At 42.1% G+C, this 17,410-nt stretch overlaps 1 protein-coding gene across 1 annotated transcript in view; it reads right to left on the bottom strand.

The window, feature by feature from the left end:
- Nucleotides 1-4,977: 4,977 nt before the first annotated feature.
- The window catches only part of KCNK9 (potassium two pore domain channel subfamily K member 9), a 124,891-nt gene continuing 112,458 nt past the window's right edge, over nt 4,978-17,410 (bottom strand). The window contains exon 3 of the mRNA XM_060775912.2: nt 4,978-7,261. Coding sequence (XP_060631895.2) covers nt 6,423-7,261 — 839 coding nt within the window. The 3' untranslated portion in view covers nt 4,978-6,422. The remainder of the gene's footprint in view (nt 7,262-17,410) is intronic.

The raw sequence follows: 17,410 nt of genomic DNA, 5'->3' as shown, positions 1-17,410 counted from the left end.
GGTACGCTTTTGAGAAAAATGAAATAAAAATGAAGTTGCATTCCTTTGCTCCAAACTGTTTCTCTAATTGGTTCCAAAGCATCTCACTCCTATTCATCCCAAAATGTCAAGGACATGAAGTGTAACTTAATTTGGAGCTCAGAAAAATGGCTAGTTAGGTCATTCTCAGAGCTGCAGTTCAAAAAACCAACCTCACCTATTTCTTGTTTAGCTGACACTAGAAATTTGGAGGCCTCACCTACACTTGTGATAAAGTTTTTATAGTTAATATAGACCTTGTAAAATATTTCCCTCCATTTTTCTGCAACCAATTATTCCTTTTAATTGAGTGCTGTGACTATTTAGGACTTTACTCCAACTGCATTTCAAATTTTCATTGAATTCACAAGGACTAGAAATATGGACTATTGTAACAAAAACTAGGATCTCTGTAATTGAATGTCTTCATAACTCGTTCTACTCCAAGGCAGTATCTCCATCATGGTAATAATAAATAATGTTGAGATGAACTCCTTCTCACTGAAAGGAGCATTTCTGATAACATTTCGTGCATTGCCTTAATCAGATTTTCTCCCCTCTCACTTTGTAAAGGAAATTACACATTTGATTTAAATTTCACTACTTTAATTATTATAATCCCCACTTAAAAGAAACTGAACATTTTAGTTTTAGCTCGATGTTGGGTTAGTGAATTAAATCATAATAGATCCCCATTCAATCTTTAATCATTTTCCCCTCTGTAGTGTCTCCATTGCTTTCTTCTATTGTGGTCAAGTTTTATCTTGTCTAATTTCCCAATTAAAAGATTGAAAATTCAGATGGAGGCTTTTGAAAAGGCAGCTTCTCTTATGTTACTTCAAATCCTAAAATGAGACCATATTCTACAATGCTTAAAATTGGTGACTTTTTGACTCAAATTCATTTAAGATCCCTGCCAATAAAAGACAGCCATTAAAATATTCACCACAACATCAACACAATGGAAAAATGATAATGCTCCCTTCTGTTTGCGTTTCCCTAGCAAAAAGGCTTGGAAGAATCCTGTATGTTTGCAAGAATATTGTGTGTATGTGTATGCATGTCTCCAAACTGCCAGTCAACTTAAGGAAACCTTGGGAATTGTATAGGATGTCAAGGACTACTGAGAAGTGAGTTTGCCAGTTCCTTCCTCTGAATTACAGACTCTAGCAACTAGACATGTGCATTCAGGGTAAACCTTGCCTTGATTCATGTCCTGGCTTTCGTTGGGGGCCTTGATCCACTTTTATGAGCCTCCCAAAACCCCCCGATTGGACCAATATGGGGGGGGGGGTTATCACCCATAGGCTCCCTTTCCTGGTGTGCATTCTTCTTACCTGGCACCTGCTGTTTTTACTCTAGAGTTCAGGCATGTTTTCCAGGCCTGCCTGCATGCCACACATGCACTCTCCTTGGACCAAGAGTGTGTGTGCGGTACGGTGTACAGGCAGACCTGGAAAGCGCATGCACCTTCCAGTGCCTGTGGGTTAAGTGCCTCTTACTCAATTGCAGATACTCAGTTGTAGGTGCGCTCCAAGCCTGACTGCACACCCTGCCACACATGCCCTGCCACACTGAGAATGCATGTGTGGCAGGGCATGCAGGCAAGCTCCAGGCCTGCCTGCCTGCCTGCACCCCCCAACACACACACTCTCTTTCCAAAGCAAGGAGGCAAGTTTGGATGAGCACAAAAGCAGACTTTTCTATCAAGCAGGGTTTTGTGGGGGGGGGGGGGTGTTCCCGTTTCATGTTTTCAAAGAAATGGAGGGCACAAAACAAACAGTAGAAATGGTAGGAAGGAATTCCATGCACATCTCTAATTGTGACTGCTTTTTTTCATAGGTTCCTAATTATCCAAGTAACTAGCTTGGGCTAATCGTGCTTACCTACAGTACAGCTTGTTTTCTGCTTCCCTGGAGACTAGGACATGAAACAATGGCTTCAAACTACAAGAGAGGAGATTCCATCTGAACACGAGGAAGAACTTCCTGACTGTGAGAGCCGTTCAGCAGTGGAACTCTCTGCCCCGGAGTGTGGTGGAGGTTCCTTCTTTGGAAGCTTTTAAACAGAGGCTGGATGGCCATCTGTCAGGCATGATTTGAATACAATATTCCTGCTTCTTGGCAGAGGGTTGGACTGGATGGCCCATGAGGTCTCTTCCAACTCTTTGATTCTATGATTCTATGATTATGGATGGCAAAATATCCCACAATTCTATCATCTAGTCTATATCCTTTATAACTCACCTACTAGCCTCCACACTTTTAAATACTTAGGTAACACTTCCCCTTTCCTTATCTTATTCCCTTCTTTGGTATTTCTTTTAATTTTAACCTGCAGCATTATACATATTTTCAGGAACTAACAATATTAGGGATAGTACTAGAACACAGGGCCCTTGAAAAAGCAGTCATGGGATTGGGTTGTTGTAGGTTTTTCCGGGCTATATGGCCATGGTCTAGAGGCATTCTCTCCTGACATTTCGCCTGCATCTATGGCAAGCATCCTCAGAGGTAGTGAGGTCTGTTGGAAGTGATTTATAGGAATTCATGGGATTTATAAAAATTGCTACAGTGGAGAGGAGGTGGAAACCAGCCAATGTCATCAATAATACTTACACTACTATTTCAAATGAACTGGAGAAGAAACGTAATGAATCTCTGAGGATAATATTGATATGAAGTAAGAACAGTTTTTCAATAACCAAAGCCACTAACTAGATCAACAACTTTAGAGGCTTTAGAAAGCACTGCTAATCATAACAGTTAATACTGAGCTGGGTTGGTAGGCCATAATCAGTGCAAAGCAACATCAGATGTTCTTCATATATTTCCACAGAACAATCTGAGATTGGGATTGCCAGACGCATCTTACTTCTAGCTGCTCACAAGTGGCCAGAGAAAATGTAGGAAACTGAATGCAATATCATCCATGCATGTTATTGCATGATAGGTACTGTGTCCAGTATCAGCCACATTTGTGAGTCACTGCAGAGCTAGCACAACATACATAACTCTTCTGAATGGATTCAGATCACACATCATGCCAGTCTTCAAGTGTACCATGTTGTGCATCGCACATGTGAAAATTAGACCTATGGAAGACCACTTTAGCTATGTCAGGTTCAAGGAACATGTAAAAAAATACAATAACTTGTAGATTCATTGACTTTGTGGGCCAGTTCAACCATATAGGGTGAAACTTCATAAACCCCTTGAAGCAATCCAAATTTGATGCAGAACTGGGTTTGATATCTCCACGTGCGTCCCTTTACTGTGTAGTTTAAGCAAAACACAACCCATGAAATTCTTAGGAGGCCAAAGCACAAGGATACTGTCTTGAGTTCTTCCTGAGACCAACCAAGGCTTCCTGTTATTTACAAATCAAAAACATTCGAGAGACACTCTCTTCCTATTACTATTCTCATTATTATTCACATGTAAAAAACAAGGAATGCCCTGCTTTTTTATATAAGCAAAGAAAAATATACATCCACTTCTGTATATCATCCAAACATTCCCAAAATATAGTTCCTATACATAAAGGTAGCTGGAAATGGTTGAGCGCAACACACATACTCACAGAGAGAAAATAAAATAGAAGACAACAGTATACAAAACTGTAAAAATAAAAAATCAAGAAATAGTATGATATAAATGCTCCTTTTCCCCATCATAGGATACAAAGGCCACAATCCTGTTGACAATTCCCAGTTAGAGAAGATGCATCAGATTGATTTTGAATGGTGGTTGATTAATACATCCAATTGATTCAGTGGGTTTGCTGTAGTCCAGAGAAATAATGGGATTTAGGCCATAGAATGCATCTACAATACATAGTTGTGTCAGTTTGATAGTACTTTAGTTATTGATTGTATTTATTTTGCTCCCCCTTGGCTTATACTCGGGTGAGAGTCCTGGCGGGAAGGCATCGGCTGAACGAAGGGTTTATTTCAGTGTATTGTCGAAGGCTTTCATGGCTGGAATCACTAGGTTCTTGTCGGTTTTTTTGGGCTATAGGGCCATGTTCTAGAGGAATTTCTCCTGACGTTTCGCCTGCATCTATGGCAAGCATCCTCAGAGGTAGTGAGGATGCTTGCCATAGATGCAGGCGAAACGTCAGGAGAAATGCCTCTAGAACATGGCCCTATAGCCCAAAAAAGCCCACAAGAACCTGGTTTATTTCAGCCTCACGCCTTCCTGCCGGGACCCTCACCTCTCCTCACAGCAACCCAGCTCTCCTTCCTCTCCTCCTCCCTCGGCACCAGTCTTCCCCACTTTTCCTTATTCATATACACGTAGCATTTCCCCAAACTGTATAGTTAAAGTGAACTATGGTGATTATTGGAAGGATACATAAGCACATTTACATTGAAGAAGGTTAGAATAATGATTTAATCAGAATTGGACAGTAAATGTAAATCTTCAAAAATATTTAACCTACTAATGCCTCAATTAATGTAATATCTATTTTTCTTTTGAAATTTACCATGTGATGTGGCGGTAAAAAAAGCCAATGGGATTTTGGCCTGCATCAATAGGAGCACAGTGTCTAGATCTAGGGAAGTAATGCTACCCCTCTATTCTGCCTTGGTTAGACCACACCTGGAATATTGTGTCCAATTTTGGGCACCACAATTCAAGAGAGATATTGACAAGCTGGAATGTGTCCAGAGGAGGGTGACTAAAATGATCAAGGGTCTGGAGAACAAGCCCTATGAGGAGCAGCTTAAGGAACTGGGCATGTTTAGCCTGAAGAAGAGAAGGCTGAGAGGAGATATGATAGCCATGTATAAATATGTGAGAGGAAGCCACAGGGAGAAGGGAGCAAGCTTGTTTTCTGCTTCCCTGGAGACTAGGACACGGAACAATGGCTTCAAACTACAAGAGAGGAGATTCCATCTGAACACGAGGAAGAACTTCCTGACTGTGAGAGCTGTTCAGCAGTGGAACTCTCTGCCCTGAAGTGTGGTGGACGCTCCTTCCTTGGAAGCTTTTAAACAGAGGCTGGATGGCCATCTGTCAGGGGTGATTTGAATGCAATATTCCTGCTTCTTGGCAGAATGGGGTTGGACTGGATGGCCCATGAGGTCTCTTCCAACTCTTTCATTCTATGATTCTATGATTCTATGATGCCTCAATTAATGTAATATCTATTTTTCTTTTGAAATTTACCAGGTGCTGTTGCATTTCTCACCCTCAGCTTATACTTGAATCAGTAAAATTTCCCAGGTTTTTTGTTTTTGTTTTTGTTCTTTTTTTGTGGTAAAATTAGGTGCCTTGGCTTATACTCAAGTATACACGGTACCTCGCCAAATTACAAATCCCAGGATTCTGTAGGATGAAATGCAACAAAGTAGAATCAAACTGATATAACTTTGTAATGTAGATGAACTCACACACACACATATTCACACATGCAGGAAAAAAACTCTATGGACATGACAAATACTTAGAACAACACATAATTAACGCAAATGTATTTTAACTCCATGTTCTTTGCAGTTGCGTATGAATTCCATTGATAGGGTTTTGTTTTCCTCTTGTATTTTTATAATGCATATCAGTTTTACAAAACGCATGCTGTATTTTACTTTAAAAAAATAGTTTTGCAAGGATTTGGCCTGGCAAGCAAAAGCAATCCTCCTTCCCCCATTTTGTTTCTTTTTTTAAATTTTAAGAAAATTGTTAATACAATCTAATAAAACCTAGCATTTTAAAAAAAGTCTTATCATGATACACTCGATATATTGACTTGTTTCTGGCGCATGCTTGACTCAGCAAACAATAAAAGGATTCCCAGCTTTTCTTCCACCCCGCCCCGAATATTTTATTTTACTTTTTCTGGAAGCCAAAAGCAGGCCAGAAAACAAATTCTTCAAAGGAAGAAAGGTATAAAAGGAAACCAATACCTGATGCTTAAATATATACTCTTGTTAGTCACATGGCACTGGTAGTAGAATTTGTGCGTGTGCATTCGTACTCAAACGCTCCACACACAGAGACGCACCCGTGTTCTCTTTGACACATACACACATATACACACACACAGAGCGACCTGTTTGTGACAGAAGAGAAAGAGTTTGTTAGGTCAAACATGCCGACTGGCACTAAAAACCTCCCAGCGATGTGTGCAACTTTGGAATTTGGATACCCACTTCCCATCACCTCGACTCTTTTTGGACTACCGAGGAGGGGGCTTCGTGTAAGGCATACGTTGCTGGAAAAAAGAAAAAGGTTCATCCATGCTTCATGCTCCAGAGCTGAGTTTCAATGGAGGAAGGTCTTTCCCTTTGCATTCTTCTTTCCTTTATTAGCTGTAAAGGAATTTCTGTTGTCATTTTAAAAAAAACATACACCAAACCCTTAGGAATAAAAGATCAAAACTTCCAAAGGCAAACCATTTCAAATGGACTTCCGCCGTCTCATCAGCCGGTGACTATCTGTAAAGCTGTGTAACCCAGGTGAGATGGAGCTGACAGGAGAGGGGAAAAGGCTATTTTTTAATGTGCTTGGTGAGATCTCCTCTATCTTATAGGAGATGGAGTGAAAGTACTGAAGGTTCAGCTTGGAGCTGAAGGAGTTTTGGTGGGACACCATCCGACTGGTGTATTCATGGGACCTGTAGCACATGCACGAACAATCAGATTGGAGGTCAGCAACTTCGGCCTTATACCGAGGCCGGCCGTGTTGGGAGTCCTCTTGGATGTGAATGATCATGCTGTTGTGGTTCCCTGCCAGGGAGGCTCGCTCTTCTGCCTCCCGTCTCTCCTCTTCAATGTTCATGAACAACCTGAGAACAACCAGATTGAGAAATGCCCCGATGACTGTCAATCCCACTAGGATGTACATAAAGCTAAACGCCACATAGAGCGGCTTCTTTTGAAGGGCTCCCTTCGTCTGAAGGGCCACGTAGTCCCCAAACCCTATTGTAGTCAATGTGATGAAACAGTAATAGAAGGCCTGGAAAAAACTCCACTCCTCACATTGGGAAAAGGCCGCTGCTCCTATGCAGAGGGTCCCTATGCAGGAGAAGAACCCAACGGCCACCATGTTCTCCATGGACACATCGGTGCTCCTCATCCTGCAGCACTTTTTCATCCGTTGCAAGAGGTACTTGACAAAGGTGTTCATGCGTTCGCCAAGGCTCTGGAACATAACCAGGGTCAACGGGATGCCCAGGGCAGCGTAGCACATGCAGAAAGCCTTCCCAGCGTTTGTTCCTGGAGCAGCATGCCCATAACCTGGAGACAGAAAGACAAAAGAGGGCAGTGACTAAGGAGGAAGGAAACAGCCATTGCTAGTAGGAGCTGGAGCCTCGCTTCCCGAGAGGAAGGATAAGGATTGCATTGTCAAAGGCTTTTATGGCTGGAATCACTGGTTGTTGTAGGTTTTTTCGGGCTATAGGGCCATGTTCTAGAGGCATTCTCTCCTGACGTTTCGCCTGCATCTATGGCAAACATCCTCAGAGGTAGTGAGGTATGGCCTCTAGACCATGGCCATATAGCCCGAAAAAACCTACAACAACCCAAGGATAAGGATTGCCATTATTGGTTTCACAGTCTGGCACAGTGGTTCCCAGCTTTTTTTTTTTTTTAACCAGGAACCACTTGACTAGGGACCACCCAAGTATGTGTGTTCACATTGCTGCCATTTAGTAGTATGGGACTTGTTCACCCACACTTTTTCATACCTTCAGCAGGTCCCAGAACCTTGGATACATTATTGTGTACCTTACTCATATTGTGTTCTTATTCACTCTATGAGCAATGCCCCCCATTACATGAATAAGCCATCCTCCAACAACTCATGAAATATTTCCCCATGTTCTCTTCTTTGAGTACCTTCTGACATCAACATAAGCTGAAGTTGGTTTCCTACAAAGAAGTTTTTTGGGAAAAGAGATTTGTGACTGTGCATAGCCCAAAGCTCTTGCACAGTGGGGTTAAAAAATGTTTTTTTTTTAATTTTCTTCCTTGGCTTTTCATTCTATTTCATAATCAAAGTTAATAAAAAGTGTGCAATTTAAATTTAATCAAATAAACCCTCAAAGCCCCAGTGTATTCATAATGATTCTATCCCAAAGAAAAATCCAGGCAACTGAAAAGCAAGAATCGTAGAGGCAGTAATCCAAGGCTTGGTGTAACATCACAATATTGACGTGGTTAAATGCCCAAACAAGTAATCATTTTCCAGGGGAAAAATCTCATTTTGGGGTAACAACTTGCCCACTCTGTGCTATCTGACTGGGCATCCCTTTTTGAGAAAGGAATCTATCTATCTATCTATCTATCTATCTATCTATCTATCTATCTATCTATCTATCTATCTAATGCTCTGTGCATAATGAGTACCCAAAAAACAAAAGAACCAAAGAACAAAATTACACCAAATTTGGCAACAAAACGTCTCACAACACAAGGAGTGACCATCACTCCAAAAATTATGATTTTGTCATTTGGGAGTTGTAGTTGCTGGGATTTATAGTTCTCTTATAATCAAAGAGCATTCTGCACTCCACCAACGATGGAATTGAACCAAACTTGGCACACAGAACTCCCCTGACCAACAGAAAACACTAGAAGGGTTTGGTGGGCATTGACCTTGAGTTTTGGAGTTGTAGTTCACCTACATCTAGAGAGCACTGTAGACTCAAACAATGATGGATCTGGACCAAACTTGCCATGAATACCCAATATGCCCAAATGTATGCACAGATGGAGTTTGGAGGAAATAGACCTTGACATATGGAAGTTGTAGTTACTGGGATTTATAGTTCACCTACAATCAAGGAGCATTCTGAACCCCACCAACGACAGAATTGGGGCAAACTTCCCACACAGAACCCTCATGACCAACAGAAAATACTATGTTTTCTGGTGGTCTTTGGAAACCCTTCTGACACCCCCTCGTGACCCCCCCCCCCGGGGTCCCAACCCCTAAATTGAGAAATGCTGTCTTAAGGCCATCCAGTCCAACCCCCTTCACCAGGGCAAGGAAACATAATCAAAGCCCTCCTGACAAAGGCCATCCAGCCATTCACACACACACACATATGTATATGACAGATGCGGTATCAAAGATTTGAAAGGGACCCCTAAAGAAGGACAATGATATGTTGCATGTTCCAGAGTAGGAAAACCAGACATCAACACTGGCAAAGAAACAGCAAGAAATACTGTTTACCCACAAGTATAAAGACATTACATATATTAGAAACCAACACTTTCTCGTTACTTTATTTTACAGTTCACCAGAATGGGCCACAGCAACGTGTGGCAGGGGACAGCTAGTACCTAATAAAATATGCATGTGGGTGTGTGGCTGGGGCTCCCACTTCCACAAACAACTACAAAACCCACCTCTGAGGAGTCACCGCGGCCCTCCCTCCCATGACATTGCAGGTTACATACATAAGTGCCATAAACATGTACAAGAGCCCTGCCAATGTCCTCCACAAACACAATACTGCACACCAGCCAAGTGAATGCTTTCATACGGGGACAATTTCATCCTAGATTTTATGTGTTTTCTCCACCACACATATCCCAGTGTTCCTGACTCTCTCCATTGGTGTGGAATTTGCATGATCCCGCCAACTGCCTCTCCTATAACCCTTTCCTACTCTTTTCTATGGCACAGAGCAAACAGAGCAGAATTGATCAGCAATTGAACATACTGGAGGAGGTTGTGGGGCTGACTCAACTTGATGGAAGTTGTAGTTCACTCTGCATCAAGACAGAGCACAATGATCCTCACCAACAATGGACCTAGTCCACATTTAGCACAAGGAACACCCATGACCAACAAAAACATAAAGGAGAGGTGAAAATTGGGGAAAATTGACCTTGATTTATAGGAGTTGTAGTTCACCTACATCCAGAGAGAACTGTGAGCCCAAACAACAATGGATCTGGACCAAACTTGACATGCATACCTGACATTCCCACATTTGAATACTGGTGGAGTTTGCAGGCAATTGATCTTGACATTTGGGAGTTGTAGGTACTGGGGTTTATAGTTCACCTGCAATCAAAGAGCACTCTGAGCCCCAACAACAGTGGACCTAGGCCTTTCTTGGCATACAGAACCACCATGACCAACAAAAAATACTGGAGGACTTTGAGGAAAATTCACCTTGATTTGGGGGATTTGAAGTTCACCTATACCCAGAGAGCATTGTGAACCCAAACAACTATGGATCTGGACCAAACTTGGAATGATATGGCCAAATTTGAACACTGGAGGGGTTTGGGAGGGATTGAACCTTGATTTGGGGGAGTTTTAGCTCACCTACATCCAGAGAAAGTGTGACCTCCACCAATGATGGGCCTGATTCAAACTTAGCACACAGAACCACCATAACCTACTTGGAGGGGTTTGAGGGGGCTGACCATGGTGGGAGTTGTAATTCATCCTGCAGCCAGGGTGCACACTGAACCCCACGGATGACGCATCTAGAGCAAACTTGCCACACATGCCCAACATGCCCAACTTTAAGTACTGATGGAGTTTTAGAGGTTAACCTTATGCATTTTCTAAAATTAAAAAAATGACTTTTTCAAATAACCTGGGCATCGTCGGGTCCCCAAGCTAGTACGAATATAAAATAGGCTATAAATTAACCCAGTATACTCCAGTATATGGAATGATATTATTTTTCCCCCAATGTAAACTAAGTTTATTTATTTTTCAAACTCTAATTGGAAGCCAAGGGTAGGAAGCAGAAAAGAAATCAATATCTGTGGAATGTGTTTGGGTTTTTTGTTTGTTTGTTTGTTAAAAATAGCCCAGCAAACTATTTTTCTTTCCTGCAAATTGTCTTTTGTCTCTAGTGAGTAAGGTCAATCTCCTGCTAGATAGGTTGGCATTTATTTCTCATTCTTGTTTTTGCAAATATATCTAGCTGGAAAAGACCGGAGCATATCTGCACCACAGAGGAATTCAGCCTTCATTACAGAGGCACAATGCCTGGTGATTTCTGTTACCTTCCTGGTGTATATTTCTGTGTAGTAGCTGATGCTCACTGATGAGACATGCTGAGGCAGAGAGAGTCTCCAGTTATTAAACTTCACAACAGAGTCCTTAAGTTAAAAACAAAATTATGATAGGGGGTTCTCTAAGGGGCCGTAGCTCTGACATCGATTAGGTGGTTTGCAAGCAGAAAATCCCATGTTTAATCAATTTAAATCAGGCATGGGCAAACTTGGGCCCTCCTGGTGTTTTGGACTTCAACTCCCACAATTCCTAACAGCCTCAGGCCCCTTCCTTTTCCCCTCAGCTGCTTAAGAGGCTGAAGGAGGGAAAGAAAGGACCTGAGGCTGTTAGGAATTCATAGAATCATAGAATCATAGAATCAACGAGTTGGAAGAGACCTCATGGGCCATCCAGTCCAACCCCATTCTGCCAAGAAGCAGGAATATTGCATTCAAATCACCCCTGGCAGATGGCCATCCAGCCGCTGTTTAAAAGCTTCCAAAGAAGGAGCCTCCACCACACTCCAGGGCAGAGAGTTCCACTGCTGAACAGCTCTCACAGTCAGGAAGTTCTTCCTCGTGTTCAGATGGAATCTCCTTTCTCGTAGTTTAAAGCCATTGTTCCCTGTCCTAGTCTCCAGGGAAGCAGAAAACAATCTTGCTCCCTCCTCCCTGTGGCTTCCTCTCACATATTTATACATGGCTATCATATCTCCTCTCAGCCTTCTCTTCTTCAGGCTAAACATGCCCAGCTCCTTAAGCTGCTCCTCATAGGGCTTGTTCTCCAGACCATTGGTCATTTTAGTCACCCTCCTCTGGAGTTTTGGCCCATTCTCTAATCTGTCAAGATCGTTTTGAATCCTTGACTTTGACATCTGCAGAGGAATTTTCCATTTCCACCATTCTCATTTACAATGTACAACTTTACCTCTGCATACTTTTCCATATGAATTGTACTATGCAAAGCCATGGTTGAATAGCAACAGCAATGCTAAAGTAAAGTGCTGTCAGGTGAATGGAGGGCTTCCTCTTTATAGTATTGACAATGAAAGGTGGCAAATATCAGCAGCATCAATGGTGACAAAGAAATGTCTTTCTCCTTTTTGGTTGAATAAGTGTGTGGTTGCTGATCTGCTTTCCTCTAACGCCGGTTTCCCAGCAAACTTGGGATTTGTGTGATTACTCCATTAGAATGGAAGCTGTTGCTATTTCTTTTCCTGCCCCCTTTTTATTCTGCCGCCGCAATACAAATTCACCTTCTTTTCACAGGCCATCTCTCCCTTTGACAAGAGCAAGGATGGAGGGGAATGAACTGCGCAAGCCCCATGACTCAGAGCTTCTTACTCATGCTGGCGGCAGCCAGAGATGGCAGATAACGACAAAGGAGTAATTGCATCTGAAACCTAAACGTGCAGAAGTTGGGTCTTAATGGGAGGGGGGGATGATAGAAGTAACATACAAGAGCTGCCTTTCCACAGGGAAATCACGACAGAGTGACTTAGATGTTAACAATACACTTCAATAACACTTGCATGCTGAGAGCCAACATTTCCCAGCGTGGCATGTGTCCCACAGGCAAAACCCAGCTATGGCTCATCTCTCTCCAATCCTTTTATGACATCATGGCAATGTGGCCTCCCTAAATGTTGGAGGAGAACTGTCACACCATTAAAGTGTTGTCTTATGGCGTGCCTCAGGCTACTGCAGTTAGTTGGTTTTCAAGTAACTAAAAGTTTATTACTTAGCTACCTTAGGGAATTTGAGAAGATTTCCTTTGAATTTTTAAAGCTATAATAGATACTAGCTACTTGGAAATCTAATAGCAACCAAGTACCTTTTTAAAGTAACTTTCCAAACTGTAAGAGCAACAGCTAAAAGTTCTAAAAGGTAATGGTTTCTGGTTGTGTGACAATTACTGTTGAGGAGTGACTAATGGAGAGACGTGCCACAGAGCTCTGTTCTGGGCCCAGTGCTATTCTACATCAATGACATGGACAAGGGAATTGTGATGGCGCATGTGGCACCACCTATGTGTAGAACTGTTAGTTGCAAGATTTAAATTGTATCATGCTTAATCCTGCCTTTTTACCCTGCTTATGTATAGTTGGATTGATTGGTTATTTATAGCTGTCGATCAGTGTTGTTTGCACCAGTTGAATTGCTTTCTCAAGCTCAATTGTTTGGCTCCACCTCTTCCTGGAGGAGGGGAGTGCTTCTCTTTTTTCATTTTGCCATCAGAGTGTCTATCAGATGGATGTGAGTAAGAGACTTGACTCTAAAAGACCCTCATTAAATTACCTCTCAGCACCAATTATGAGGTTTTTTTATCCTTGAAACTTATGCTTCATGTTCAGACCAACCTGAACGACGTTGGAAGTCCAAAGCGCCTTCAAACCGGTTCTTTTGGCGCCAGAGGAAGATCCTGAGTCTTCAAACATAGGCCATTTGAACTGGGGTTGTGGTTTGCTCTGGCATTCACAGCCATTGAGGAAAGAGGAAACTTGGAAAGGCTTCTCAGCTTCAAACCCCTTGGACCCAGGACTAACTGAGACTGTAACGTATGTTTTCCTTCACCCCTCTGAAGTTTCCAGTTCATTGCTTTAAAGAAAGAACTCTTTGTGACAATAAATCTTATTTTGAGTTATTTACAGTGTTTTGGGTCTTTGGGAGTTCCGGTTTCCTAAAGGAGGGCAAGAAGCAATCCCCTGGGGAATTCACTAAGAGCTATAGCCCCCAGGCACGACGGCACAGGAATTCTCAAAGTTGCAGATAATGCCAGATTGGGAGGGACAACCGATACAACAGAGGACAGAATCAGCTTAAAATATTAGGCAGTTTCAGCGAGGAGAAATGTAAGGTTTTATTTATTTCATGTCAAAAGCATTGCATAAAAAGGTTTTTCTAAACCTGATAAAATAGTTTATCAAAAACTGATAAAATGAAGGGATCACAAGGTGCTAGATAGTTTTAGGCCAAAATCAGGCAACAGCAACTGCATTGTCTGTAGGTTTAAACAATTCTTCCTCTGTGCATGAGGCAGGGCATTATGGGCAAGCATACAGATGCTGAGTTGGGTTGTTCTGCTCCACAGTCACACAAGGTGGAGTATTCTTCTAGGTCAGTGGTTCTCAACCTGTGGGTCCCCATGTGTTTTGGCCTACAGCTCCCAGAAATCCCAGCCAGTTTACCAGCTGTTAGGATTTCTGGGAGTTGAATGTCAAAACATCTGGGGACCCATAGGTTGAGAATCACTGTTCTAGGTAGTGCCATTTGGCCAGCTTGTCTTTTGATCTACCCATCCTGCTTCTGAGTCTGTCCAGAGATTTCCAAGTTGCCCATTCTTGGTTTGTCCCTGGAGGAAGACCCTCGTGGAGGGCCAACCAGTTGGAATTGCCTGATTTTGCATATGGTAATGTACTACATTTAGGGGGGAATGAATGAAATGCAGTAACAACAGTACAGACATCTAGAAGACCACAAGCTGAACATGAGCAACAGTGTGATGAAGCAGCTAAAAAGTCAATGAAGTTCTAGGCAACATTAATAGGAATACAGTGTTTCAGTTGAGACACATAATAGTACCATTCTGCTCTGCTTTCATCAGATCTCACCCAGAAGAACGTTGTGTCCAGTTCTGGGCACCACAGTTAAGGAAAGATATTGACGAGGTGGAATATGTCCAGAGAAGATGACCGAAACGATTCAAGATCTGGAAGCCAAGCTTCATGAGAAGTGTCCTAGGGAGGTGGTTATTTTTAGCTTGGAGCAGAAAAAATTAGGTGACATAATAGCCATGTTTTAATATTTGAAAAGGATGGGTCTTCTGCTGCTTCAGAGACTAGGATACAGAGCAATAGATTCAAACTAGAAGAAAATGATTCCATCTAAATGTTAGAAAGAACTTCCAGTGTAAGAGTTGGTTGACAGAAGACTACGCTGCTGCCTAGGAATCTGATGGAGTTTCTTTCTCTGGATATTTTTCAACAGAGGCTGTGTGGCCATCTGAGAGTGCTTTGATTATGTATTCCTCTATAGCAGAGGTTGGATGAGATGGCCCTTATGGTTTCCTCCAACTCTATGATTCTATGAGTGCCTTCAAGTGATTTTCTTTTAATTATGACAAAACTAAGACTAACCTATTATGGAGTTGGCTTGCCAGAGCTTGTTCGGAAACTATTTGCCCTAGATGTCCCTCAGATGTTGAAAGAGTACACTTTGGCCAACGTTTCCCATGGCCAAGCAAAGTTTTGAAACCTGGTTTCCAGAGTCCTAGTCCAGTGCTCCAACCACTACACCATACTGGCTCTAATGTTTTGAGACCACCAGCCAAACATCCTGAAGCATAGAGTGATATCTGATTGTCTGGCCATCTCTACTTTTATTGATGGGTAGCACACCAGCCAATGTGAATAAACTTTAAAGCAAACGAATTTTATCCTGCCTTGAATGAAAATATCACTTTGTTCCAGAGATTAATGGAAGCAGCCACAGGTCTCCCCATCTCTCTTCAGTTCTGTCAGGTCAGAGACTTGCCTGAATTTTCCGTTTTGGCTTTTTTTTCATGCTGAAAGATAGAACGCCAAGCTACATCTCAGGGCAACATTACTCAGAAGAAGGATGGCTGCCTCAGCGTGAAAAGTTATCCCGTTGGCACAGGGATGTTGGTAAGTTAAATGCCTGTCAGCAAATCAAGCAGATGGCAGTGAAGAGGCAGAGTTGAAAGGGTCACTTGAGACAAACAGACAGGGAGAGGGGGGCAGAGAGAGAACGGCTCCAATGTCAGCAAATCCTTGCCCCATGGAGCGGAATGGGCACTTTTTGGCATCATATGGAAACTCAGAAGCAGGAGACTGGGTTTGCATAATGCTGGTGGCGGCTCTGACATCATCGAACACATCTATCAATCCAAGGCATGTGTCCACAATCCAGAAGTGTTACTAAGACATAAAAATTTCCTTCAACCCCCACTGCAAAGAATGGGACTTTTCAAAATCCTTTTCTCCCCTGCAACTCCTCTCTTCCATTTGCTGCATTTGCATTCTCTTGCTCATTCTCTCTTCCCCCTTTTGTTTGGATGCCTAAATTGTCTCTATAAGTGCAATCCAGTGAACTCCAAAATGTAAAATATGTTACAAATTGACACTGTCACTTCTATTTTATGTGCACAACTCTGACATTTAGGTTTCAGCCCATAAGCATCACTTTGCTTGATCAGCTTCTTCTTCTTTCTTAAGTAATCCATCTAGTCTGTTTGTGCAGAACTGTGCAAAGGAATATGCAACACAGGGTGCCAAGCAGTTGCTATTTTCTGTCCGTGTCCTCCACTATTTGTCAAAAATATTCTTCTACAGAAAATGTTGACTCTGTTTTGTTGTTATAATTAATAACTATTTCTAGAGCTTTTCTCCACAAATGTGCTCTCTTGAAGTCATAAGATACTCCAATAATAATCGAAATTTGAGGACTGAAGGGAAAGTTGATATGCAGGAGAACCATTGCTTCTTATTGAGAAGCATTACCTTTAGTTGCCCACTCAACCATGCTGACAAGCTGCACCTGGATTATGGACACCTGTCGTTATTTGAAAGTAGAGTGGATAACATTATGTTAACTCAGTTAGGTTCCTCTCCTGCTACAGAGTTACTATGTAATGGCTAAGAGTGTTGCCCAGTACTTTCGGTGAGGTAAGAGTTTACTGACGTAGTGGTAATCTTCCCCCACCCCCATCGCTCTCTCTTTCTCTATTTTTCTCTTTTTTGGGTGACTATTTTATTTATTACTAGCCATCCCCTGCCACACGTTGCTGTGGCCCACCTGGGGATTCTGTGTGGGAGATTTGGCCCAATTCTATCGTTGGTGGGGTTCAGAATGCTCTTTGATTGTAGGTGAACTATAAATCCCAGCAACTACAACTCCCAAATGTCAGGGTTCTATTTTCCCCAAACTCCACCAGTGTTCACATTTGGGCATATTGAGTATTCTTGCAGAGTTTGGTCCAGATCCATCAATGTTTGAGTCCACAGTGATTTATGGATGTAGGTGAACTACAGCTCCAAAACCAAAGGATATTGCCCACCAAACCCTTCCAGTATTTTCTGTTGGTCATGGGAGAACTGTGTGCCAAGTTTGGTTCAACTCCATCATTTGTGGGGTTCAGAATGTTCTTTGATTGTAGGTGAACTATAAATCCCATCAACTACAACTCCCAAATGACAAAATCAATTTTTGAATTAAGGACATACATTGGCTTGTTAGGTGTCTTGTGTCAAAATTTGGTGTCAATTCGTCCAGTGGTTTCTGAGTTCTGTTAATCCCACAAACGAACGTTACATTTTTATTTATATAGATTTATTTATTTGTGGTATATGTATACTGCCCTTCTCAACCCTGAAGAAGACTCAGGGGGGTTCACAATGT

Source organism: Anolis sagrei, chromosome 4 (assembly GCF_037176765.1).
Source record: "Anolis sagrei isolate rAnoSag1 chromosome 4, rAnoSag1.mat, whole genome shotgun sequence".
Taxonomy (NCBI): Eukaryota; Metazoa; Chordata; class Lepidosauria; order Squamata; family Dactyloidae; genus Anolis; species Anolis sagrei.
The sequence above is the reverse complement of the archived record's forward strand: the minus strand, read 5'-3'. Positions and strand labels throughout refer to the sequence as shown.